The following is a 25571-nucleotide window of genomic DNA, read 5'->3' as shown; positions in this document are numbered from 1 at the left end:
CTGCCGGGGCCAGCTAAACCCCCCCCCCGCCCACTGCTGGCGCCACCCCTGGTCAATCAATCACTCATTCACTCATTTCATTTCTTCATTCATTCATATTTATGTAAAAAATTAAAATCCAATTCGGCTTTGTTCAAACGAAGAGTAATCTTTTCATATTTCCTTAATAAAGAAACTGGTAATCTTCTTGAACTGAAATCCTTGATAATAGAACCAAATGGACGTAAGTTGACAAAAAATACAACGCATTTTAAAAATAACACAAAAGATTTAATTCATATTTATTTTTACTGTTGCTGTTATTACTGTTTTGGATGTTGCTGTAATGGCATGTACAATACTGCCGTGACATAAAAAACTAATATTACTATACCATGTCTAATAAATATGACAAAAAATATATACACATTCGTGCTTACTTCACTTAAAATCAGTACAATATATATTTGTTTTTTAAAGGATAACATCATCAACCTGGATGAAAGAAAAAAAATATAGAAGATCTAGGAGAAAGATATTGAAATGATCCATTTGCCTCAAAAAGCCCCAGCATTCTAAGTCATTAAACTGTCTCGTACTACCTGAGTCGAGGCAAAGGGCGAGCTGATATGCCCAATTTGCTTAAAATTATAACCAATTCCATAAGGTGGGCTTGAGAAACTTCCTCCAAAAACCTTTGTCAATAACTTATTACAAACTATTGATGAGATGGATAAAAGAGATAAATGTGAATGCAGTTGTGAAATTGACAAGAAGGCAACATACTATTGTCAGGAATGTAGACAGTACATATGTTCCATTTGCTTTGACCACAATAAGACATTTCGAGCTTTTACAAATCACATGCTTTACCCAACAGAAGATGTGCGATCCATGACGCCATTGGAGTTTTTTTCACTACATCGTCACCAGTGTAACTCTCTTCACAATGAACCAGTGAAGTTTTTTTGCAAATATTGTAAAATTGTAAGATGTACGCTTGGTGCTATTACTGACCACAAAGCAGCGAATGGGAGTAATAAGGCTTATAATAGTTCCAAAGAATTCAATGGATTTAAACAGACTGGTAACAAAATCGAGGAAAATGCCAATTATAACACAACCACAGTACAAGATGGATTAACAAAAATGCATCTTAATGTTAACAAATTAGATGAAAATAATGATACTATTTTGAGAGATATTGACAATCATGTAAAAGAAATGCTCCAGATAATCAAGGATAAAGGACAAGAATTAAAAAAGAAAGTAGAAAGGAAACGTGAAAAGAAAAAGTGTGAAATTGATGCCCAAATTCATGACCTGAGAACATCAATATCAGACGTAAAGACAAAATTCAATGTTAGTAGTCAGCTTTTAAGGAGTGATGAAGCAACATCTTCACAATCAAGTGAAGCAATTATTACAGGATTGAAAGATAGAATCAAAGAACTGCCCAGTAAAATAAACAAGGGAGCTACCGAAAATAATCAAGAAATTCACTTCTTTCAAAATAAACATCAAATCACTGCATTAAAAAGGCATGGAATTGGCATTGTGAGTGAGAAGATAGCAGATTGCTTAAAAGTAAATTGTAGTAGAAATATTTGTGCGACACAATACCAAATAATTACTGTCAAACTAGTCAAAATAGAAAAATGTGAAATACATGCAAGTCAACTAGAAGCAACATGGACAGTCGAATGTACAGGAGAAACCAACATGACGCCAGTTCAAGAAGATGATGATGGTAATTATATTGTTAAAGGAGTGTGTACAAGTATTGGTGTATACAGACTAGATATTAGTATTGATTGTGAACCAGTCAAGCATTCTCCAATAATGATAAATGTAGAAAAAGAAGGTTTAGTGAACACTATTAAAGTAGGTAAAAAGGTTACAGATGTTGAATGGTGTAATAAAGAAAACTGCTTATTAGTTGCATATTGGAAAAATGACATCTACAAGTACAAGCAAAATGGAGAATACATTGGTAAGATAACGTTACCAGCTGGCGTACGTGTCAACAGAATGCACAAAATGAAGAATGGTCAACTAGCATTCAGTGATGATGGGAATTACAAATCTATCAAAATATGTACGATGGACGGTCAGGTAAAGAAGACAGTTGGAAAAGGATGTTTGGAGGCGCCATCTGGAGTCAAAGTAAATGAGGCATTTACAAAGGTTTATGCTACAAGTTTTTTCAATAAGGGTGCCTTCAAGTTTAGTATGTATAAAAATGTGACATTTGTCTCCGAGGTGATCAACAAAACCAATGTTTACCATAATGGTTACAATGATGTCACATTTACAAAGGAGGGAAAATTACTTTTATTAAATCATATTCATAATAGGCTAGAATTATTTGATAAGGAACAATTCAGCAAGGTGCTTGTTTGGCCAGGAGATGATAGTGGTAAAATAATGAAGCCTGGAGGAGTGGTTGTAGATGATGATGGAAACATCATAATATCAAGTATAAACAAATTACAGCTATTCAATAGTGATGGCACGTTTATCAAACGAATTGATACACAAGAAGATGGAATAAATTTTCCATGGGGACTAGCAATAATTTCCTATCATCCAAGAAGAGTTGCTCTGACAAACCATGGTGATAGGTCAGTTAAGATTTTTAATTACTAAATTGAAAATATTACTTTTCTTTGTAAAAATGTAAAATTTAAAACAATGTTTCTGTATGGAAACAAAGAAGTAGACCTGTTTATATCAACTTGTCCAAAAAGTATAAAGAAATATTGTACGTGTTATTATCAGTGTTTAGATCAAGGTAAATCGTGGTCAATTACAACCGATGCTACAGAGAGAATCTGCTTTGAATATAGTGGTGTTTTTTATAAACTATGATAAAAATAAGTCGGACAGGCTGTTTCAGTAATGAAGAGTTATTGATTCCTGCCAATCACTTAATATTTACAGATAGTGTGTCCAGGGACTACAATCACCCCTGGGGAACCCTGAACTAATTATTTTGGTGGTGAACACTGCTAAAGTCGCTTAGAAGAGGAACCCTATTCTTCAAAATTTTCTCCAAACAGGTGATTTTGGACCCGTGTCGTGGAACTTGGGTTGAGGGATTTGTCGTCGGGTACCTTGGAAACCCTTTAAGACGTAGACCCCTTTTCTGGGAACTTCTGGCGCCGTCACTGTTAACAGCAGACAGCACAGCGTAAAGGTATCTTTGTAGGAAGAGGAAATCAAGCAGACAGGCATACAAAATGTGGATGAAAAATATTAAAATATGGATCGATTATTAATGAGTATGGTAAGGTAATGTAGAATGGTCAACACTCGTTTTTCAGTGATGACATACTTAAAGCCAGCCAATTGAAGGCGGCACTTGTTGATAATAATTTAAATGTTAAATATTAACTATCTTGCATAAAATTAAGCATGTTTTTGTTGCATGTGTAATGAATTGTAAATTTAAACAAATGGTCTGACCGACTCTAGTGGTTGCAAAGTAAGCAACTACAGCAAGTGTTGATAAGAGGCAGATGAAGCCACAGAAAACGCAGCAGCGCCCTCATTTATTGTCAATGACACAGAATACGTTCACTAATACCATGTCCTGTATGTTCTGTTAGGGTCCTCACCTTGCAGTCTGAATGATAGCATTATTATGATACAAAAGAAGTACCTTCGTTTTAAGCAGTATCAAGTTTAACATTTGTGGTACTATGTGAGAAAGTTTACGAATCGTGAGTTAATGATTAGAAAAACTAGATTTGTGAGAAAGGATTAAGAATAGTAATTATTTGATAAAATTGTTGTTAAAAACGATGACGAACTTAAGTTTTAATGTTAAGAAAATTGACTATGGTATCATCACGGTATTTATTCTATGCTACTAAACCTTAATTTGATATAACTCGTAATAAATACGCATCAAGTCATAATAACGCTGAATTTAAATTTATAAATTAATAAAATATTTGCTTTGCTCTTTTACGTAATATAATTGTACAAGTCTGGAAGCACCAATATTTAATGTGTGCCACCTTTTAAAGTGAATGTCAAATAAATCTCAGTCTGAAATCATAATCTGAGTATTTTATCAATTTGCAACGTCACTATTGAAGCGATGCCTCTCGAAATAAATTATCGATTTTGATCCATATTAGGTAAAGCACTTTGATTTTTTTTTTCATTTTCAGCAAATAATGAATTGACCATGAGTAAAAATATATACACGATTTGTAGTTTTGATAAATTTTCCGTTCCAATTTCATAGCCTTTTTTATATTATTTTTTGGATTGATGGTTTTAAATACGTTTAAAGTATCAAAACAACCTGTGGCTCATTATCTCATCGGTGCATGCTAGGTTTTCTTTAGATATCTATTATTATATAACTCCCTACACCCTATAAGTCCTATCCATAGATGCATAAGTGGGACGTAGCCTAAGTGCTATGATTATGTAATGCACCATGAGTTACATCAGTCTTTTTCATCCTTCCTGATTCTATCGAAGTTGTACCTAAACAAATGTTAATAAATCTTGATATCTGCCTGTGTGTACAGACGCTTCACGTAGCCAGCCTCCCTTCCTGATTCTATTGTTTTGTACCTAAATCAGACTTTTCAAGTTAGTAAAATGCATTTCAGTAGCCAAGTCTAAAATATCCGAAGTAAATACAAAATATCCGTAGCACTACAATTTGTCTTAAGTGCAAAATATGGGTTGCTTAAATTACGTACAACTGAGGATAATAACAACTGTGGAATTTTAAAGATTGAGGATGATAATTTACGGGCCATTCTTTCCACAATCATTTATCATTAATCTGACGGTTGTCATATAGGGACAATGTAACCAACGATCCTGATGGAAAATTTCTTTTTTTAGGACTTGACCTATTTATTTATGGGTCTAGGTTTATGATAAATTACGGTATTGTCTATTTCCGTATATCCTTATAATTAGGCAAAATTCCCATAGCAACCTACGGAAGTTTTGTAATATTTCAAAAAGTCTGCTAAATAAGTGACATTAGATTAAGTATATTAAGCTATATACAGTCTTTCATCGTGTGTTTGTAGAATATTTATGAAGAAGATTTCAACATAGAGAAAGACGCAAGGTAGTAGTCCCAATCATCCAACACTGAAATAAAATCATGGTGTATTACTTTTATTATATCTCATGAATTAACAAATAATAGTGTACATTACATGCTGATTTAACTGCTCATGTGGAAAGTATACGCATTTCTCGTATAGCCAGCCATGAGATACCGTAATCGATTTTGGGTAGTGCTTTTTCCTCCGCTTCTGCTTATACACATCATGCAGGAAACTAGTCAATATCCTACTGACCAATTAAATGTTGTTATTAAATAATTGTGCATATATGTATGAGGTATATATCTAACACAGAATGCTAGCAGACGTGTTCATTTTGAAACATTAGGGAGTTTTTGAAAGCTTACGACGAAAACCATAACGAATACGGTTACGTCATCAAATTTTTAGACAACCCTTCCCCTACAGTAGTATATCTGTCACTAATAGGCGATTCATGCCTTTTGCATGAATCAAGGACCATATTCAGCTCGATTGTCAAGAGTGACGTTTTAGGCACGTTTTTAATTTATTATATTTTCGTAGAGTGTTACTGTAAATATTTTCAAAGATCGCCAAAAGCGTGTTTTTTGTTATGTTGTTAAATTTGGATGGGAATTTATTTTTAGTAGTTTTTACTGATCAAGATAAAATTAGGGACTGTAATCCAGTCTAGCCCGTGACTGTACGTAATTGATAAAATATTATTTGTATAAACATGTTTTCAATCCCCAATGCATGTAAAATAATGATGATGATGAAAAATAAAGTTGGTTGATTTGAATATTATACAAATAAAATCGAAACGGTACTTTCTTCCTATCCTGAGTGCCATGATCTGTCTTAACCCTAGAAGGAAGACGTCCGTATGGCTTATATGCCAGTTACCATCTCTGAAACAATACATGCCTCAACGTCAGTTTGTTGCAGAAAACAGGTATGTTATTCCTGCTACATCCGGGCCATCAATGAAAGTTTATGATTTGTCCTTTTTGGCGCGCTATAGTATTTTGAGCCAGTGTGTCACATAGTGGCGCCCTTTAATTTTTAATCTTCATCATGGAGACGGCAATCAGTCGGGAAGAACAGCAGCGTTTTAGTTGCTGTTTGATAAAATTGCAATCGCTAGTCCCAACCACAGATGAATCTTTTAAAAGTGATGTTAACAGCACTCTGGATACTCTCAACTCCATCAATTACTCACACTGTTCAATTCCAGATAAGGTTTGTTTTGGAACTAGCTAGTAGGCTAGCCTAGGGCCAGGCCTATCCTTGTGAGTGAGGTCTGAAATTTTGGACACTACCTAGGCCTAAGCTTATCTCTTGCGCTTTTATGCAGTGGTGTGCGTAAATATGAGGAAGTGATCTTGTATGTCAGAGCTAGAGTAGCATACGTGCCAACATTCCCGTTTTTGATCGGGAGATTCCCATTTTGGTAACCTGACTCCCGAACAGTTTTTTTCTCACATGTCACATGCTCTTCCAGTTTTTCAAATCCTAGCCTAGCTAGAGTATAGTAATGTACAACATATTTTGAAGAATTTACATAACCTAGGCATAGCCTATAGGCCTAGGCCTAGGCCTAAATACAATTTATATAAAAATGTATTCCACCACCATGACTCAAGTTTCCATTCTCATGATTATTTATGGTTTGGAATATGCCCTCATTAATCATCCGAAAAGTACTGGGAAAAAAATGTCCACTTTTTTAATACCACTTTCAATTATTAATTGGTGGGAACCTCTACAGAAACAAGCCTCAGGGCAAGTTATCCTCTGCATTCTTTCTCATTTTATTTTTTATTTTATTTTTTTTTAAATTATTTATTTAGGCACACAATAATACATGTCCAAGGATTGTCAATAGCGAATATCACTGTCCTACTTGTAGGTGACAATCCCTTACACAAGACAAACATACACACATGATGCTTTACACACTAAATCTCAATATGGGATTTAGGGAGTGGAGTTGTTTTGGTCGTGAGAAAAAATCCTGCAACACTGACAGGAATTGAACCCAGGACCCTGGGATTGGAAGGCAAGCATCTTAACCACCAAGTATTCAACTCAACTCAATTGTACAGTACACTGAATTTTGTTTATATTTTTTTTTCTTGTTAATTTGTAATTTGATGCTTTGGAATTGAAGTGCAATTAACATAAATATACAAAGAAATGGCAATAATTTCAGTCAATCATTTTTTTTTAAATCTGTAATTTTTTTAGGATGTCAATGAGACCTTATGCAGATTATGTGTTCTAGTGCCACTTGGTCAAGATCTTCTGGTTGCCAAGGCTTGCCAGCTCGTTGTCTTTGTGGCTCATCTGAAGGTAAAGTATGCTAAAGGGTTATTCTGGCTTAGGTCAACTACCATGCCCATGTGAACCTGCCCCCCCCCCCTTTTTGGATTTTCCTGAAAAAAAATTCTAAAAATACTTTGATGTGTAAAAAGAAAGAATCCAAAATTTCAGCTCCAATTTCCAAGCGGATTTTAAGTTACGGCCTTTTGAATTTTAGGTACCCCTTTTTCATGCTGGTAATTGCTCCTTTAAATTTGTACAGTTTTTACAAAGCTAAATCTCCTGGAATAATGAAGATAAAAATCGCTACATAGACCGATATTTGTCCCATCTTTTAGAAAATACCATTCAGATTTGGTGGAAAAAAGTGGACTGTGGGATAGGCAAATAACATTGGGAGTTGCAGTGATGATGTCACGATTGACTTATATTAGAAATTATGGTGCAGTTTTTATACAAGAACGCCATTTATTTATTAAAGAGAGGTGTTTATTTGAACATTTACAGTACTTAAATTTTTAAAATATTTTTTTTTCTAGAATACTTTGACACCGCACACTATAGAAACTGTAGTAGAATATGTCATAGAGGTGATTCGTCGAAGTCCAGAGTGGATGAAACATGATGTCCTAAGAGCTCTTGGTGCTTTGCTGTACGAAAATGGTCCCACCTGCCTCAAGGTATACTATTATACGAATAATGAATAGTTATGAGCGGGAAGAATGTTTTCATGATTTGAAAGTTCGACTGTTCCGTTCTAGGTAGAGTTAAGTTGAATATGTACCATAAATATTTCCACAAATTAAAGTATTCTTTCCACTGCATGAATACAAAACATTAAATATTTGTTTTATAATACACCTAAAATAGATCTTTCATTGCTGCGAAGCAGCCAATTTATATTCTTGACAGCAGTTTGACCTCTAAAAGGTCATTGTTTGTCAAAAATCAATCGCCTGAGACAACTGAAAAGCGGAGTTTCCTTCTTTCGTTCTGCCGGGTAAAATCAATTACTTTAACCGACGTTTGTTGACTAACCTACTCATACCAACGTCGGCATGTCGCGACGCTGGAGTAATATTCAGCGTTTTTACTATATTTCTAGGTTTCCTATTTCTACGTTTAATCGGCTCATGTCTCAGCCACAATATTTTGAGGACAATATTATTTACGAACCCAGTTAAACTTATTTACTAGCCTATTTCAACGTGCTAATTATTACATTTAGGCGACGCTTGTTGTAGACTGGCATAGTGTTTGCGGAAATAAATACCATTTTATATACATGTGCAGATCGATTCGCCAGCAGCGAGTCATCACCAGCAGCAGCGAGCCATTGCCAGCAGAGAGATGTCACTGCAGCAAAACACTATTGTACACAGTACCAACGCTGTTCTAATAATATAAAGACAATGGGTCGTGCTCATATTATTTGTTATATTTTTATTATTCATTATTTTCACTTCAGTTGTACTTCGCAGCACTTCACTTGCAATTTGCAATTTCTAGTTGTTATTTGATATTATTTATAACTCGAGGTCAAGAAAAATGAACTCTGTGGTCATACGTCATGTGGTCATAGAGTTGGCAAGAACAGACTGATGTCATTGTTAGTATTATAGCAATGACATCACCAATAAAACGATTTCAGTTTTTATACACTGTGGTTCATAAAATTTATCTTTTGAGCAATTAGGCCTGAAATATTAGTTTTTCATCCTATCTAGGCTGGAACAGTGATAAGGAAAATGCATGATTTACATAATACAAACAATATCTTTTAACTATTTATTTTAAAAAAATTAATAATAGTAAATAAAAAAAAAAATAAAATCCAAAATGTTCTTTTTCTTCAATACTATAATTATTTAAAAAAAAGAAAAACAATATATGAAAAAATAAAATGCAAAATGTTCTTTTTCTTCAATACTATAGTAGATATGTAGGTGAGGGTGATAAACTAATCATGTTCTTTATTGTTATTATTTAACTTGTTTAATATTGCATCACACTAAATTTTTTAGGCAATATTTAATTGTTTTTATTTTGTTGACTTATATTATTAGTTTTTTTACTGTCCCTGTGGAAGATTTTTTTTTTTATTAAATACTTTCCATTCCAGTTGTTATGTAAATAAAGATTGTTGTTTTTTTTTTTATGGACTGGTAGTTATTGTTAGTTTACTGGCCATTTATTTATTTTTTTTATAATTGTTTCACTAGTATCTCATAAAAAAAAATCAGAGGGATCAAGTCAGAGCCTGGCTAATGGAAAAGCAATGCGGAACTAAATCCCTATTTGTATGAAAACTTTATTTTAACCCACTTAGTAGCTGTCTCTTATACACATCTAGAATATTATTTACGAACCCAGTTAAACTTATTTACTAGCCTATTTCAACGTGCTAATTATTACATTTAGGCGACGCTTGTTGTAGACTGGCATAGTGTTTGCGGAAATAAATACCATTTTATATACATGCGCAGATCGATTCGCCAGCAGCGAGTCATCGCCAGCAGCTGCGAGCCATCGCCAGCAGAGAGATGTCACTGCAGCAAAACACTATTGTACACGGTACCAACGCTGTTCTAATAATATATAGACAATGGGTCGTGCTCATATTATTTGTTATATTTTTATTATTCATTATTTTCACTTGACTCCCATAAATAATTTTGTTCGAAGAACATTTTATGCAGTTGTACTTCGCAGCACTTCACTTGCAATTTGCAATTTCTAGTTGTTATTTGATATTTTTTATGGAAAACAAGTTAGGTTGACTTTTCTTCTAAGTGGAACTGTCCATTTCTTTCGACAAATGAAAACATTATATTAGGTGGAGGCGTGCAGTGGGACAAACAAATGGAACAAATATTCATGGATAGCCCTACATTTGCATGAAAAGTGATGCAAATAAAAATGTGCAATTATTTTGCCCTTAAATGGTGTCATGAAATCCACCAATCAAAAGATTTATATCTGGTGCGTTATAAATAGCTACTGTATAAGGCATTTGGAAGCCCGTTGTATACAATTGGGTACAGCTGATGGGCTGTTTACTGCTTTAATTTTGTAAATAAAATTCTCTCTTTAGTTTAAGGAAATACTGTAGAAGAGCTATTAGTAAGATGAATGAGACTAATTAAATAAAGATATTTTTAAAGAAATGAGAAGAATTAGTTTAAATAATTAAAATCAATAATCAGAATGAATGAATGTTTTGATGTGTATGTGTTATTAATACTTCTGCACACTGATTGTTTTTCAGTTTATTGATGAACTCCTGTTTGACCAACCCAAGGGGTTGCTAATCACATTGCTGGAGTCTCCGGACACTGAGGTGAAAAGACTGGTATTGCATTGTATTGGAAACCTATGTATGCAGTAAGTAACATTAATATTTTAAATTTTATTCTCATTCATTAATTAAGTACCATAAAACCTTGAATTGAAGTCCAGTGGGCTTAATCTCGAGATGAAGCCCATCTCGAATTTAAGCCTTCCCTCTTTAGTTTGCAAAATTATCCTAAAAAGAAAGCCCATGGGTTTCTTTTCAAAATAGCATGCTTCTTTTCGAGATAGTACTGTACATACACTGAGCATGAATTTCCAAAAACAAAATAAATTATAAACAAGCTTGGTTTATACATTAATTTAGGCAATTTAATGCCAGTTAAATACACTCCATAATACAGATTGATGTTACACTGACCTTATTTATTGTTTAATTGTACAACTTCAAACAATTTACAGAATTCTTTTTGAAAATAAGTCCCCCTCTTTACTTTGCAAAAGTAGTCACGAAAAGAAGCCCATCTCAAAAAGTAGCCCATCTCAAAAAGAAGCCCATGGCTTCAATTCGAGGTTTTGCAGTAATGGTACTTGGTGTTGTGTGTAAGAAGCATGCCAGAATTTAAATAAACAATGAATGCAAACTACGGAATAATTCAATAAACACACAAAAAGAAGAAAATATAAAACATAAAAATGTGTATTTCTAACATAATTAAATTCACTGTTTAAATACACCATCATACAATATATCTGTAGTGTTATCTTCATTGCTAATGTATCTTGTCATGTTAGTGCTAGTTTTAATTGCATTTATATGTCTATTTTTATATTTTTTTATATGGAATATTTTACTATGGTTATTTTTAAAAATGTTTTAATATATTCAGTGTGTTATCTTTTAATAATGTAATTCAATTCCTAATATGTAAATATTTCATTCATCAATCAAATTTTACAGTACAGTATATTTTATTTATTACATGGTATTGCTGCACCTACAGAGCTATGTTTATTATCACATCAATTCTTATTTCTAACAAATTAATTTTTGTTCTCACTAGGAATTCCCTGGGCGTTTCTAGTAAAAAGAATACAGGTACCGTATTTGAGGGTCTCAAATTATTAGATTTCCACTGCCAAAAACATTACAAAAAAGACTTGTTGCAGAGCATCAAGGTTTACAAAATAATCAGTTTTCCATTCAAAAGCCTTCATATGGATAGGATTTGGTTTATGGAGTACAAGTAATATATAGTTATGAGCTCTCTATTCACAAAACCTCAAAAAGAAACTTTTGTTAATATAAAGCATTGAAATGTAATTGTACAGGGTTCTAAGCCAAATTGTCTACAGTTTTCCGAGAAGACTTACTCCACGACCAGAACCATATGTGAGCGTGCTGTTCGAAACAGCGTTAATATTATGGCTGTGCATTGCGGCACCAGTCTTAAATGCTCAGCCATCCAATTCAGTTCGAGTATTCCTAATAATCAGAAAAAATTGATTAACTTATCAGGAAATTTTTTTTTTTTTTTTTGCATTCCAATTACATCAACTTGTTCTGGATGAAATTAGTTTTTATCAGACTTGATTAATTGTTTGTTTCGTTATTTTCAGAGACTCTGATAATAAAGCAATCGATGAATCTTACTTAAGAAAGTGTCTAAATATTCTTCTACAAGTTTTGAAGACACAAAAGGAACCCAAAACGGATGAATTAGAATATTGTAGGGTACGGTACAGTTTCATAATTAACATTCATTTATTCAATGTTCCAGCGTTTCCTCTCATTCAATTGCATTGCTTACTGTAGGTCTTCAATTTTTATACTGGTCTCCATCACATTTTTTATCAGGAAAGGTCAATTTGTATCTGCAACAGGTAGGGAACCACTAGATTTGGGCCAATGTCTTTGCAAAGACATGTGCACATTCACAAATGTACCACCAAAAGGTCTGATCCAGAAATTTTCGAACGGGTTGGGAGGGGGAGGGGCAGGGGGTGTTAGGCACACAACAGTTTCAGAATAGATAAGTGAGTAGCATATAACATTGATATGCATTGAAATTTTAAAAAATTGTGGCAAAACAGGGGCATGTGCCCCTTTCCCCAGTTCCCCTACTGGATCCGCCCCCTGCAAACCAGATTTTTGTGTGTGATAATCACAAAAATCGTGGACTACATCCTTCTCCTATCCTTGACTTTTTAGGGTGGTATAATATAACTAAATAATTATGATACATTGCATCTTAATGTTTCTCCCTGTTTCATTTCTTTTTTCTTGTTTCACACCATTCCTCTCTAGTTCTAATCTTGTTGTTTTTTTTTTTTATCTTAACATTTTATTCCTCCTTTTTTTTTAGATACTGTATGGTGCTTTAAGAGGGATTCAAGTTATACTCACATCTAACAAGAAGATTCAACTAGAAAGATTAGGAGATATTTTAGCTACTGCAAAGGTAAATATTACATATAATTCAAACTTCACAGTTGATGGGAGTATACAAAAAAGCTACTGTATAGTTGTGTAGCTCACCTTTAAAGTCTTGAAAAAGAAGTTGGGTAACCAAGAATTTTTTTAGGGGAGGAGTTACCTATTATGAGAGTATGGCATCTATTAAGGATGTTTCCTGGTTGGGGGCCTTTCGTGGCCAAGGAAAGAACTCCGGTAGGGAAAAGGAGGTAAAGCCCTGGAGCTGAATAATTCTAGGATGTAGATGGAATATCACATCATCATTTCGATGGTATATTATGAAAGGTGGAGAGTAGGAAAGTTATCTAATCTCTGTCAGAGGTACACTCAAATAGTGGTTTGAACAACCAAACCAAATCAATCTCCATAGTTAGGTGTCTGAGATTTTTTTTTTTTTTTTTAACTAAAAGTCCACTTTTTCTGTGCTTTACTTTTTCTGGTTTGTACACACATAAAAACCCCATTAAATTCACAAAACAATATCTCCCACAAGGTAAAGACCACTTTTGGGATCAGGGTTTCTATGGTCTTTATCAGCTTTGGTCTCTAATTAGAATATTACTATAAAAGACATTTGTTAATTTGGGACTACAGAAAAGTGGTCTTTAATTGGAGGTGGTCCTTAATTGGAGGGGTCTTTCATTAGTGAGAGACTTGTATTATATATATTTTCAAAATTTTTTAGGTGTATATGTTATTTGGTTTACCTGGAATCAGTGGACCAGTTCCGTCAACGCTATACCCGTCACCCTATTTCCAATCAGAACCAACCCCGCCATCACCCTCGAGTAGTCAACAGAAAAAGGAAGAGGTGAAGGATGAGGTCTGTTTACGACCTGGTGGTCGAGGAGGCGGAGGGTTGAGAAGCTCAGCTTTACAATCTGGAAAAAAGACGAAAAAGAAATCCCGTGCCAAACAGGAAAGTACGACTGCCAGTAGAGTGGATGTTTCTCCTGGTACTAGTCGCCCGAGTGCTTCAAATGACCACATGTCTAGCAAAGATGAACCTGACCAACTAGTTACTAATGGAGCTTCTAGCCTGCATCCAGGTTTTATAAGCTCTTCCATCAATAGTGCAGTCTCCCTCATGCCTCTCTGGAGTCGTGTGAGCAGTTCAGAGTCTGAGTACTCAGATACAGAGGGAGGGCAATCATCAAGATTAAGATCCATGATGTCTAAAGTTCGGCAAACATCACTATTATGTTTGCATTCTGTAATGAAAGTAAGTAAATGCAATTTTTTTTTAACTACATAAAAACTTAATTGAGGCATGTTGTGGCAAAATGGCTAAGTTGTAGCAAAAACTGAAATTCAAGTTTTTGGTATTTTCAAATACCTGAGAATGTGATCTTTAAAATGAGGGTTCATTCATTTATTCAAATAGGACATTTCAAGCCTAAGTTATTGGAAAGTGAAAGTACATACTCTTTAGAGTCAAGATAAACATGATTTTGAGTAATTGCCTTTCAAAGTTATTTGTGGATACATTGTTTAATAGAATGAACTATCAAAATAACATTAAATAAACAATTTGTTGACCACTTCCAGAACTAATACTTTGGGACATGATTAATAAGACATTAAGCTGTTCATCTATAGTGAAAAACAAATTTGGATTTTTAGGCAATTTTTTTTGAGCTCCCATATTTTAAAGCTCATTTACCCAATACTGGATTTTGCGACAACTTAACCATTTCGCCACGACACGCCTTAATTAGATGATAATTATGTGATTGTAAGCTTCTACAATTGTTAAATTTTTTTTTTTTTTGGTTTAGTAACATTTTTTATTAAAAGCTCTTCAAAGGAGGGGGAAAATTGAAATAGAATTTTATCTTATTTAGCAAAATGGTTCTACATAAAGCTTGTAAGCAGATGAGAAAATAATTATAGAATAATTAAAGATGAATAAATACATGGTGAGTGCTTAAGTAAGAAGTGGTGCTTTTCAGTCCTGAATTGACATCACAGCATTTGAATGAATGTAATGTGGCAATGAAAAACATCTGATAATTGATAATTGCTTTATATTTAATAGCTTTTATCAATTATTTCTGATGAAAACATTTGAGATATTTTGGCAGCAGGAAATTTTATCAACCATAATTTTTTTTTCTGCAATTTCATATTTATATGTATATGATTTTAAAGATGTACTGTCCCATGCAAAATACCCAAAAAATCATAAAAATGATTTTTAAAAATTTACTTGATCATTTTGATGTAAACATAAAGACGATCAACTTCAACATAGAAAGTAGTGTATTTAAAAATGTTTTACGATGAAAAATGATAGAAACAATTCTAGTAACTAGAAGTGTTTCATTTTTTTTGTTGTAAAATTATCCAGTTTAAAAATCAGGGTACACATTTTTGAGATTCAGTAATTTCTATTCTTAAGTTAATAATTTGTATGTTACTCCAAAATGAGCAAATCATTTTTCAAGGGACAATACATCTTTAAGAGAAGGTATCCTTAATTTTTTATATTCAAAAGTGTAGCACTCATAGGCCACTGACAGGATAAAATAGGTTTTATGTTTTTCAAGGCACTTTTTTCTTAATTCTGATTGGAAGACATTTTGGTTGTATTAATTCATAGAATACTGAGAAACGAATTGTCTTTGGGTATTGGTCAGCATTCATTCCAGACAGCCCTCCGAGGCCAGGATCATCCTCCCACACACTTTTCACCAGCATCCTGAAGGATTCATCACCCAAGGTATAGTAATTATAAGTTGATCTGGTCTTTACAACAGTGCTGTATATGATCAGTGAAAGTGTCTATATGATTTAACATAGTAGAGAGGGTATATAGGGTTGGTAATGGGAAACATGTAACTTCATGTGAGGCTTGCCATCCCAAAAACAGTTTACTGTCGCTAATTGACATGTCGACAAGGACGCGAGGCCCCGCCCACAAAGTCATGAAAACCTTAGACAATGGCGTCTAGACTTACCGAGTTGGTGAAGATTTTCTTTGATATCAACAACCTTCTTTAAGAAAGAGAATTCAGGGTAGGCGGTATGCAAATGAATCATATATTCATAGTGTTAATCTATTTCATGGAACATGGCTGAGAAATTGTTGTAAAAGCCTCTGTATTTCGCTCCCAAAGGAAGAGGGAAAAGCTGCATTCAGTCAACCTTGTTGTCAGCAAAGGCCAAGTCCCTGATGCGCACTGCTTGTGTAAATCTGGGTATCTGTAACCAAGCATATAGACATCTAGGCCTAGGCTCACGTATGTTTCGTGTTTAAACCAGCTGTCTAAGGAAATTAAAATGTCCGAGAAAAAGTTTTTGATCACGCGACTAAATGACGCTTGCTGATTGGATTGGATTGGATTTATTCGGTGTAAACACCAAGGATAGCCCACGAAAGTCTAGAAGAAGACTTATTTCCAGTGGGGTCCTTCTGGTGGGGATTGGACAGTACACCGGGAGACAATCCCCTACTCTTTTCCGAAGAGTGTACTGCGTTCTTTAACATGCACATGGGCCATAAATGCACACGGGACCAACGGCTTAAACGTCTCATCTGAAAGACGGTGCGCTAATTGTAACTTGTATTTCAGCCCTCTACCTGAAACACAAGGAGAGGCAGCGATGGGAATTGAACCGGGGACCTAGAGATCTCCACGGTTCAGCGCACACACAGTGGCTACCAGCAGATTAGCCGACTGAGCTAAGCTGCTCTCGATTAGTCGGTTTATCTGTCAATCAAATCTCGTCGAGATGTTAATTGTTAAACTGATTAATTAGCAATAAGAATATGGGAGTATTGTATACTTTAGTACTGTACAGGGAAAGCCATAATACTTTTACACATATCTTTGGCAATAATAAGTCGATTTCAATAATTGACCTGTCATTGTAAAGCTTTTAATGTGGGGGATACAAATATATTTGAAAGTAATTTGAAAAGGATGAGGCAAAGTACCTGTCAGAAAACCTTCGCCGACATTCCTAAGAAAATGTATGTCTTAATATCTTATTATTTAATTGTAATTTAACACTACATCATAATTTGTATGCGTTTTGCTCTCAATGTTGATTATTATATCGTAATTTATGATATACAGCACCATCATATTATAAGGCCCATATATTGGGTAAATTTTTACACACACACACACACATACACACACACACACATATATCTGTCTCTTATACACATCTAGATGTGTATAAGAGACAGGCTCTCAACGAATGTAGTCCTGTAAATAAATGAATAAAGAAATTGTGTAATAAAATGCCTCTGGCGGGACTCGAACCTGCGACCTCTCGCTGTCAAGGCGAGCGTCATAACGATATAATAATCATTACGTCATTACGATATAATAATCAACATTGAGAGCAAAACGCATACAGAGAGCAAAACGCATATATATATATATATATATATTTGTTTGCGTATCTTTATACTTTATACTGTCATTTCGTGGGACTCTTCAGCAACAATATTAAGGAGCGGGGTTTAGTGGAAAGTTTGATTCTCACACTGACCATTTCTATTTGTAGGCAAGAGTTGCTGGTGTAGTTGTTCTGTCTGCCATGTTAGAAGGATCAAGAAATTTCTTAGCAGCTGCTGATGACAGGTAAAATGCTTTGATAAAAGAGTTTAGTGTGCAAAAAAAAACATATTATATGTAGATAGAAAAACAGATGGACAGGCAAAATTTACAGGCAGTTGGCAGACAAGTAGACATATAGGCAGTTTAGTCAGATAAATCACAGACACATGGTTCTGGTAAGTTATTACCTACCTAACAACAGTGGCGTTGATGTAAAATGAGTGGGGTGGGGGCATATTGGGATGGTGATGGGAAAGTGATTGGGTATCATTAAGAAAAATGTGATTTCCAATGATTTTTAACTTCTAGAGTATAATTTTTTGGCTAAGAAAGTTTTCAGTATGGCATTGGGGGAACCAAAGAAACTGCGCCTAAGAATCTATCTGTGATAAAAATTATTACATATAAGACAATTTCTTGAGGACTAAGCACTTATGGAATTGTCCAAGCATGGTGACCTTTTCAAATGTTTTTTTTTATACTATAGGACTAACTAATCTTAGGGTTTTTTCGCTCATGATTGTGAGCATGAAGGGCTAAAAAATCTTGGGTACTATCATTTTTAAAGTTAAAGGTTGATATTCTACAGTCGAATATTAAGACTTCAAAAATAATATGAAATATACAATTTTTTTAGGCCCAAGCAATTGTGGGTTTGTCCAAGCACTGTGACCTTTTCAAATGTTTTTTTATACTATAGGCCTAACTAATCTTATGGTTTTTTCACTCATATTGTGAACGTGAAGGGCTAAAAAATCTTGGGTAATATCATTTTTAAAGTTAAAGGTTGATCTTTTAAAAAAAACCATACAAGTTTGGAGAAAATTTTAAATGCCTCCCGTATGAATATTAACATACATTAAAAAAAATGCCCAAGCACCAAACGTTATCTGCAGGCAAGCCCAAACATGGTTGTCTAAAAGTAAAAATTTTAAAATGCCCTCGGTTATTGCATGACCACACCTGTTCTGTAGTCATGCACTTTCTTTAGTCCATGGCCTCCTCTTGTAAAATGTTTGTTCGAAGAAATACACCAACTGTAGAAACTCTGGAAAATACCATAGGATTGATGTTTTGCCCTACCTGACGTGTTATTGTACTGAATAATACTCAGTACCTTTCTAAATATTTGCGGAAGAAAGTTGCAAATGATTCGTGTTGGAATCGAACCCACGATCTTCAGATAATTAGTTTGGTGTCATAACAAATTGACATCAAAACTTGTTAGTGAATATTGTTGAAACCGATTGCCAACTAGCAGCAGTTACTGCAATGCTGTTTCAATGAAAGTTCCCAAGCATTTACCAGTAAATATTGTCTCATTTTGAGGCTCAGAAGATTTGATTTTTAGTATTTATTTTTTGTTTCATTCCAGAGAAATACGACATGCAGCATTCACGCCCTTTTCCAGAATCCTGGCGATGTCAATCAAAGAAATCCACCGTTCATTGCTATTAGCCCTCGTTGCGGAGACATCTTCCATGACTATAACACAAATAATCAAAGTATGAGATTTTATATGCAAGTTTACCCCAGATATTTAAAAAAAAGAAAAACATTTTTAACCTGAAAACACATCAAAGTTTCTAGAAAATCCCAAATGGACATATGTCGGAAAATTGCTTTTTCAGTTTGACTCGAATTAAACTTTGGAGTACTCACTTGGGAGAAATTAGCAGAGGTTATAAGATAAATCACTCTGTTGCAGAGGGAGATATTATGAAACAAATGTCTACAATGAATGGCCACTGTTTTCAGCATTTTGTGACAACTTTTATCGAAAATGTTTTATTTCATTCTGTTTTTTGTTTTTTTTATGATTTTGAGTAATGCAGTGTTGACCCTGGAACCTTCTATACGATATTGCATTCTTACCTAATTTCCAGCCATTTTTACTTCACTCATAAATTAAAATTTTTTTTCCCTTTTGCTGTTCTGATATAATCAAGTCTCTTTTAAAACTTTAGATTTCAGAATAACCTGGTTGATGTTTATGTGTCTTTTTTTTTTTTATTTTACTATGTTCTCTTTATCGTTGTTTTTATTTGCTATATAATTTCATGTAAATTTAATTTATTTTTGTTGTCAAAGAATGATATTATTGGACAATAAATTATCTTTTTTTGTGTCATTTTTGTTTATTTTCTATTTCAGTGCCTGTCGATCCTTGTTCAAAATGTTCCATATAAGAAGTTAAAAGAGGGATTACTAACCAGAATAGTCAGGACTATCCGTCCATTTTTTAGTAACAAAGGTAAGTTTCATTTAGAAGCGGAGTTTGATTTCTCCTGCTGTTCCTTATGTTATAATCTATGTATATCTGGTGGCAGACAGGAGTATGAACCTGGGAAGTATATAAATATTATGCTCAATATATTTGATGTAATGTATGGTATATATTTATGCTGAAGTATGGTAATAATCATAGTACTTGCTTTTAAACTCAAATATTTATTTCATTAATATTTCTATTTGGTGCTAATATTGTTTGCTTTTAGAACTCACAAGACATTGTTTTAGCTTTGCTTTGTGCTTCAGACACTGTAAATGAAATAATATTTTGCATAGCATTATTCCTGTCAGCCTCCTGGTTTTATATTGTGATCATATTCATTGTCATGGACTTTGTGATCATAATCACCATTGTCTTATATTGTGGTCATCATCTTGGTCTTATATTGTGATCATCATTATCATGGACTTTGATTGTTATCAGTATCACTTGGTCTTACATTGTCACAATCATTAACATCAGCGTTTGGTCTTGTATTGTGATCATCATCATCATCATCATTTGGTCTTATATTATTATCATTAACATTATCATTAGATCTTGTATTGTTATCATATCATATCACTTGATCTTACATTGTTATCATATCACTTGGTCTTACATTGTGACGATCGTCATTTGGTATTTTCTTGATCATTATCAGCCGTTGGTCTCTACTGTTGTCATCATCAACATTTGATCTAAATGTAATCATCATTTGGTCTGTTATTGTGATTATCAATTTGTCTTATAATTTGATCATCATCATTTGGGCTATTATGATCATCGTTTGGTCTGTTATTGTGATTATCATTTTGTCTTATAATTTGATCATCATCATTTGTTCTGTTATTGTGATTATCATTTTGTCTTATAATTTGATCATCATCAGTTGGTCTAAATGTAATCATCATTTGGTCTGTTATTGTGATTATCATTTTGTCTTTTAATTTTATCATCATCATTTGGTTTAAATGTGATCATCATCATCATTATTATCATCATCATTTGGCCATAATATATTGTTATCATCATCATTTGGTCTTATACAGTATTGTGATCATCATCATCATTATCATCATTTGGCCATGTACTATTGTTATCATCATTTGGTCTTATACAGTATTGTGATGATCATCATCATTTGGTCTTATATTGTTATGATAATTTGGTCTTATATTGTTATATCACTTGTTCTTACATTGTGATCATCATCATCATAAAAGTCTTATATTGTTATCAGCATTTGGTCATATTTTATTGTCATCATCATCATTTGGTTATCATCATCATCGTCATCTTAAACGTGTTATAATCATTTATTATATTGTTAACATCATTTAGTCTTTTATTGTGATGATCACTGTCACCATTTTGTCTTATATTCTTCATATCATTTGGTTTTACATGTATATTCTCACCATCATCGTTGTCATCATCATCATTTGGTCTTACAGTATATTCTTATCCTCATCATTTGGTGTTATATTGTTGTCAATGTCATTGGTCTTGCATTGTGATCATGATCATCATTATTTGGTCTTATATTGTGACCATCGTCATCAGTTGGTCTTATATTTTTGTCATCATCACTTTTTTGCTTCATAACCTTTGTGATCAACATGGTGTATGTGTGTGTGTGTGTGTGTGAGTGTGTGTGTGTGTGTATGTGTCTGTGTCTGTATGTGTATGTTACATCTTCATAGTTCGCAAACAGGCAATTTCGCAAATGCATTTCCAAACACTTGTTTGTTATGATTTTTGTCACTGTTCCTTTACTTGTGCCATATTGCTTGAAAACATTTTAGGGTAAACATTAAATCAGTATATTGTGATGTTATACACCCCCAACCTCATTCAAGAATACAGAAATAGAAGACAGTGCTAAAGATTTTCAAATATACGCTGTCCATTTACTACCGCGTGTGGTCCGTCAATTTTTATTTTCAAGTTGAAATGGATCCTCTACAGCATGATACGATTGTATTGTTTTCGCGATACACAAGTTGCGATTGTTGCTGCTAGGTATCGCTAATTACTTGTGCATAAATGATGTATCTACGGTACATACTGAAGTGCGCCAATCATTCACCTAGTGACAGCCTCCTCCAGGCCTTAGTCCCAACCTCATTGGCGGTCGGAAGGAACAAACCTAGCTAGTCTAGTAGTAGTAGGCTAATAATAGGCCTAGGCCTACTACATCGTACAGTAGGCCAGGCTTCATAGTAGTCTGTCTAGGTTACGCTTCACTTTGACAGATCCGGGAATCGAACACTATGACTCCTGAGATCTTGTACTGAGTGCTACTGTAGGCCTAGGGTAGGCCTACATTTGGTCTAGAGCAGGCTTAATTTGGTGTCAGTTTGCCCTTTGACCGATGAGTGTGTTTTTAAGTGTTTCGGCCAAGCAATATGGCCTTGGGTCGTAGACCTCCATCCCCCCTCCCCCCACTCGCCCCAGATGAAAACAACACTTGTAACATTCCAAATATTAAAAATACCAATAACAACCACTATGTGGTCATAAACTGTCGTATGTGGTTCACATAGCCAGGCAAGCCTGCTTCAAATTGTTAATATCTGAATGTTAGACTTACTCTAATTTTGTATGTCTTGAAATTTTTTTGTAATTTTTTAAATCTTCATTTATAGAAATACTAGCTAATAAAAAGCTATTGATCTTTATTTTGCAGTGGTGGCACTAGTAGGGAAAGAACTGTGGGCCAGGAGGCCATTGGGAAGAGTAGCTTTTCCTTTTGTTGGAGAGCTTGACACAATTTGTATTGTGTACAATGTAGTATTATTAGTGTACTATTGTATTTACGGTTTTTATTTACTTTATTTTAGTAGGAGTTATAATAGAAAACATAATTCATAACTGTATTCATTTTATATTGTTTTTACAGAAAAAACATTTCTTGTATTACAAATGGGAATTCTTTTGTTTCTTTTCACAATTCAGACAATAACATTCGAACAGCATGCCTGACTTGTCTTGGGTCAATCATAGCTGCCGCTAACCCACCACTCCCGGAGGTCTCGCTACTCCTCCAAGCTAAAGAGATGCCTACATCCACTGGTTCCGGAACCATTCCTAATATGGCAGCAGCAGCCGCAGTTATTGCCCCAGAATGTGACAACATAGCCGTAAGCAACTCAGACGCAAGCCACACAGAATCATCAGGTTTTGTACAAGAGAGCCACCTTAATGGAGGTCAGAGGCTAACCGTTCAGGATTCAACAGTTAGCAGCCAATCAGAAACAAGTGATAGGTTGCCATGGGTGATCAGATTTTGTCGCGGGATTATAATCCCAAGTACCAATTCAGATTGCACAGGACTAATAAACAGGTACTTCATGATCGATATTATAAGATAATCACAGCTTCTTTATTCCATTAAAATTATAATGTTTGTGGCCGTTTGATTGATGGTGATAATCATTCTTAACGAGTGAACAGTTGAAATTAATGAGTGGTGAATTGTGTGTGCTCAACTGTGGAATGTTTTCTACTTGACTTGTGGAGCTGATTTTTAGATGTTTAATAACTGGAGGGATTTTGTTTATTTATTCCTGTCTTATTGTAAATGCACTTTCAGTGACACACTCCAGTTCCAGATTTCTAAAGACTATTATATTTTTCGACAGAGAAATTTATTACTTTTTTCATCGGCTATATAGATCTTAGTATTAATCAAATTATCAAAGGTTGTATGTATGTACTCTTAAATTGTCTATACACAAAGATGGTGACAAGTTAATAGTATCAGAATTTCTTTTGAAGGAAATTCACATATGTGTTAGAATCATTTTCTTTCAATTGATTTATCTTCCTTTTTTGTGGATAAATTTTTGGAATATAATTATTTATAACAAACATGTGTATATATAATTGAGATATAAATCTACATGTATGATTTATAAATGAAGGTAATTGTGTTCTTTTGCTCTTTTTCATAAATCCTTTATGTTGTATAGTAATTAATTCAAAAACATTGGTATTAATATGTATGTAAATCTCTGAAAAAAACCAAATATTTAAATCTTTATTGATTAACATTTTATTTATTTATTTAACATTTTTAAATTAGCAATTAATTTTTTTTTTTATTGAATTTTTGATGTTGTGTTCCATCCACGAAATTTGTATTCATCAGCATTCCAAACAATGTTCAATATTTTTATTATATTTTTAATTTTTTATTATTGTTTTATTATAGTTTATGCAAATTTATAATTATAATTTTTATTATACTATGTATTTATTACTTGTTTTATACATAGGAGTGATTTTTTGCCCTACCTGACATGTTATCGTACTGAATACCCAGTAGGCTTACGTTTCAAAATATTTTCGAAAAAGCAATCCCAAGTGATTCTTGTGGGACTTGAACCCACGACCTCCACATAGCTAGTCTGGTGTTATAGCCACAAGACCACCAAGCTTGCGCTTTGTGGCTAGTGTTGAATTCGATCCCCAAGTATTATTTATTTCAGCATTGTTTGACCCTGTACCACAATCAGTACCGCACATTTTTATTTAAGAACGTAATGAGTATTCAGTACGATAGCACGTAAGGTAGGGCAAAACATCACTCCTATGATATTTTCCCGAAGCAAACTCACATCAAAATTGTTTCATACATAACAGGCTTCAACTGACCCCAACAAGTGCCGCAGTAGGAGAGGTATTACCAGTGAAGCTTGAGGCCTTGCAAGTATTGGTCCAACTAGCTAAGAATTATTTCGCTGTTGTCCGACCTGTACTACAATCAATATCGCACATAATTGTAAGCTGTATAGATGATCCGGACCCATCAATGCAGCTTCATGGTCTCAAGGTAATCTACAATAAGGAGCTTTCGATTTTGCGATGATGTAAAACGTAGAACATTTGTGCGTTACGTTATTTTCTGAAATCTGAAACGGTTGTTGGCCAGAAAGAGCGCTGTACTGTATTAAACGTTGGTGAATCAGCCATTGCATTTGTGATATATCCACATATGAGTTGTAAAAAATTGAAATTGTTTTAAAGAATTAAAACATGCGCGAAGACAGTCACAAATGAGTGAATCCATTCTACATTCCTAGTTGTTCTACTTGAAAGCTCTGTAATGTTATTGTAGTCCATTCCACCCATCCCCCCTCCTCTAAATTTTTGAAATCTATATTATTATAACTTAATAATGACATCATTATGTTATTTATTATTATTGGATATTGGTCATATCACTCTAGCAACAATTGACCACTACTACCACAGTTTGATTAAAAAATAGGCCATTGAGATAACAAGGTGATTGAACCTTGAAGCAATTATTGTTATTTTGGTTATTTCCTACAAAATTGCGTTCAGGGCTCTGGGCCTTAACATATTGGGGTTTTTTTTCAGGAAATAGTTGCTCCTTTGAGTTTTATTTTCCAACAGTGCACTCAGAACCTGACTATAATAATTGCTTTATTTATTTTTTTATATTTTATTTCTTTTTTTTCATTTCCTTGTATTTATGTTATGTAAATGTTTTGATGGTTAAATAAATTTTATTTAAATTATTAACATTGTTTTTAATTTTTATGGTTATT

The 25571-nt window shown here is 33.8% G+C and overlaps 2 protein-coding genes across 2 annotated transcripts in view; both read left to right on the top strand.

Annotated features, from left to right (window-relative positions):
- The first annotated feature begins 708 nt into the window (after positions 1-708).
- Positions 709-2628, top strand: LOC117105319. Its single transcript, XM_033246439.1, has one exon. It carries the CDS (start codon positions 709-711, stop codon positions 2626-2628), a length of 1920 nt encoding a protein of 639 aa, XP_033102330.1.
- A 3471-nt stretch (positions 2629-6099) lies between these two features.
- Positions 6100-25571, top strand: part of LOC117105282 (HEAT repeat-containing protein 6-like) — a gene marked incomplete at its 3' end in the record, with an annotated part of 33839 nt that continues 14367 nt past the window's right edge. Inside the window, 13 exon segments of the mRNA XM_033246390.1 lie at positions 6100-6293; positions 7302-7406; positions 7916-8056; positions 10645-10760; positions 12288-12402; positions 13034-13129; positions 13829-14365; positions 15746-15865; positions 17665-17741; positions 19093-19222; positions 19872-19971; positions 22951-23338; positions 24640-24829. Coding sequence (XP_033102281.1) covers positions 6129-6293; positions 7302-7406; positions 7916-8056; positions 10645-10760; positions 12288-12402; positions 13034-13129; positions 13829-14365; positions 15746-15865; positions 17665-17741; positions 19093-19222; positions 19872-19971; positions 22951-23338; positions 24640-24829 — 2280 coding nt within the window.

This window comes from Anneissia japonica, unplaced genomic scaffold (genome assembly GCF_011630105.1).
Source record: "Anneissia japonica isolate Jap-2015-1 unplaced genomic scaffold, ASM1163010v1 scaffold287726_len2788222_cov184, whole genome shotgun sequence".
NCBI lineage: Eukaryota > Metazoa > Echinodermata > Crinoidea > Comatulida > Comatulidae > Anneissia > Anneissia japonica.
This window is presented reverse-complemented; position numbering and strand designations above follow the sequence as displayed.

What these genes read in the sequence shown, in the direction of transcription:
- LOC117105319 (XM_033246439.1), top strand. Translation starts at nt 709, where the DNA reads ATGGATAAAAGAGATAAATGTGAATGCAGTTGTGAAATTGACAAGAAG.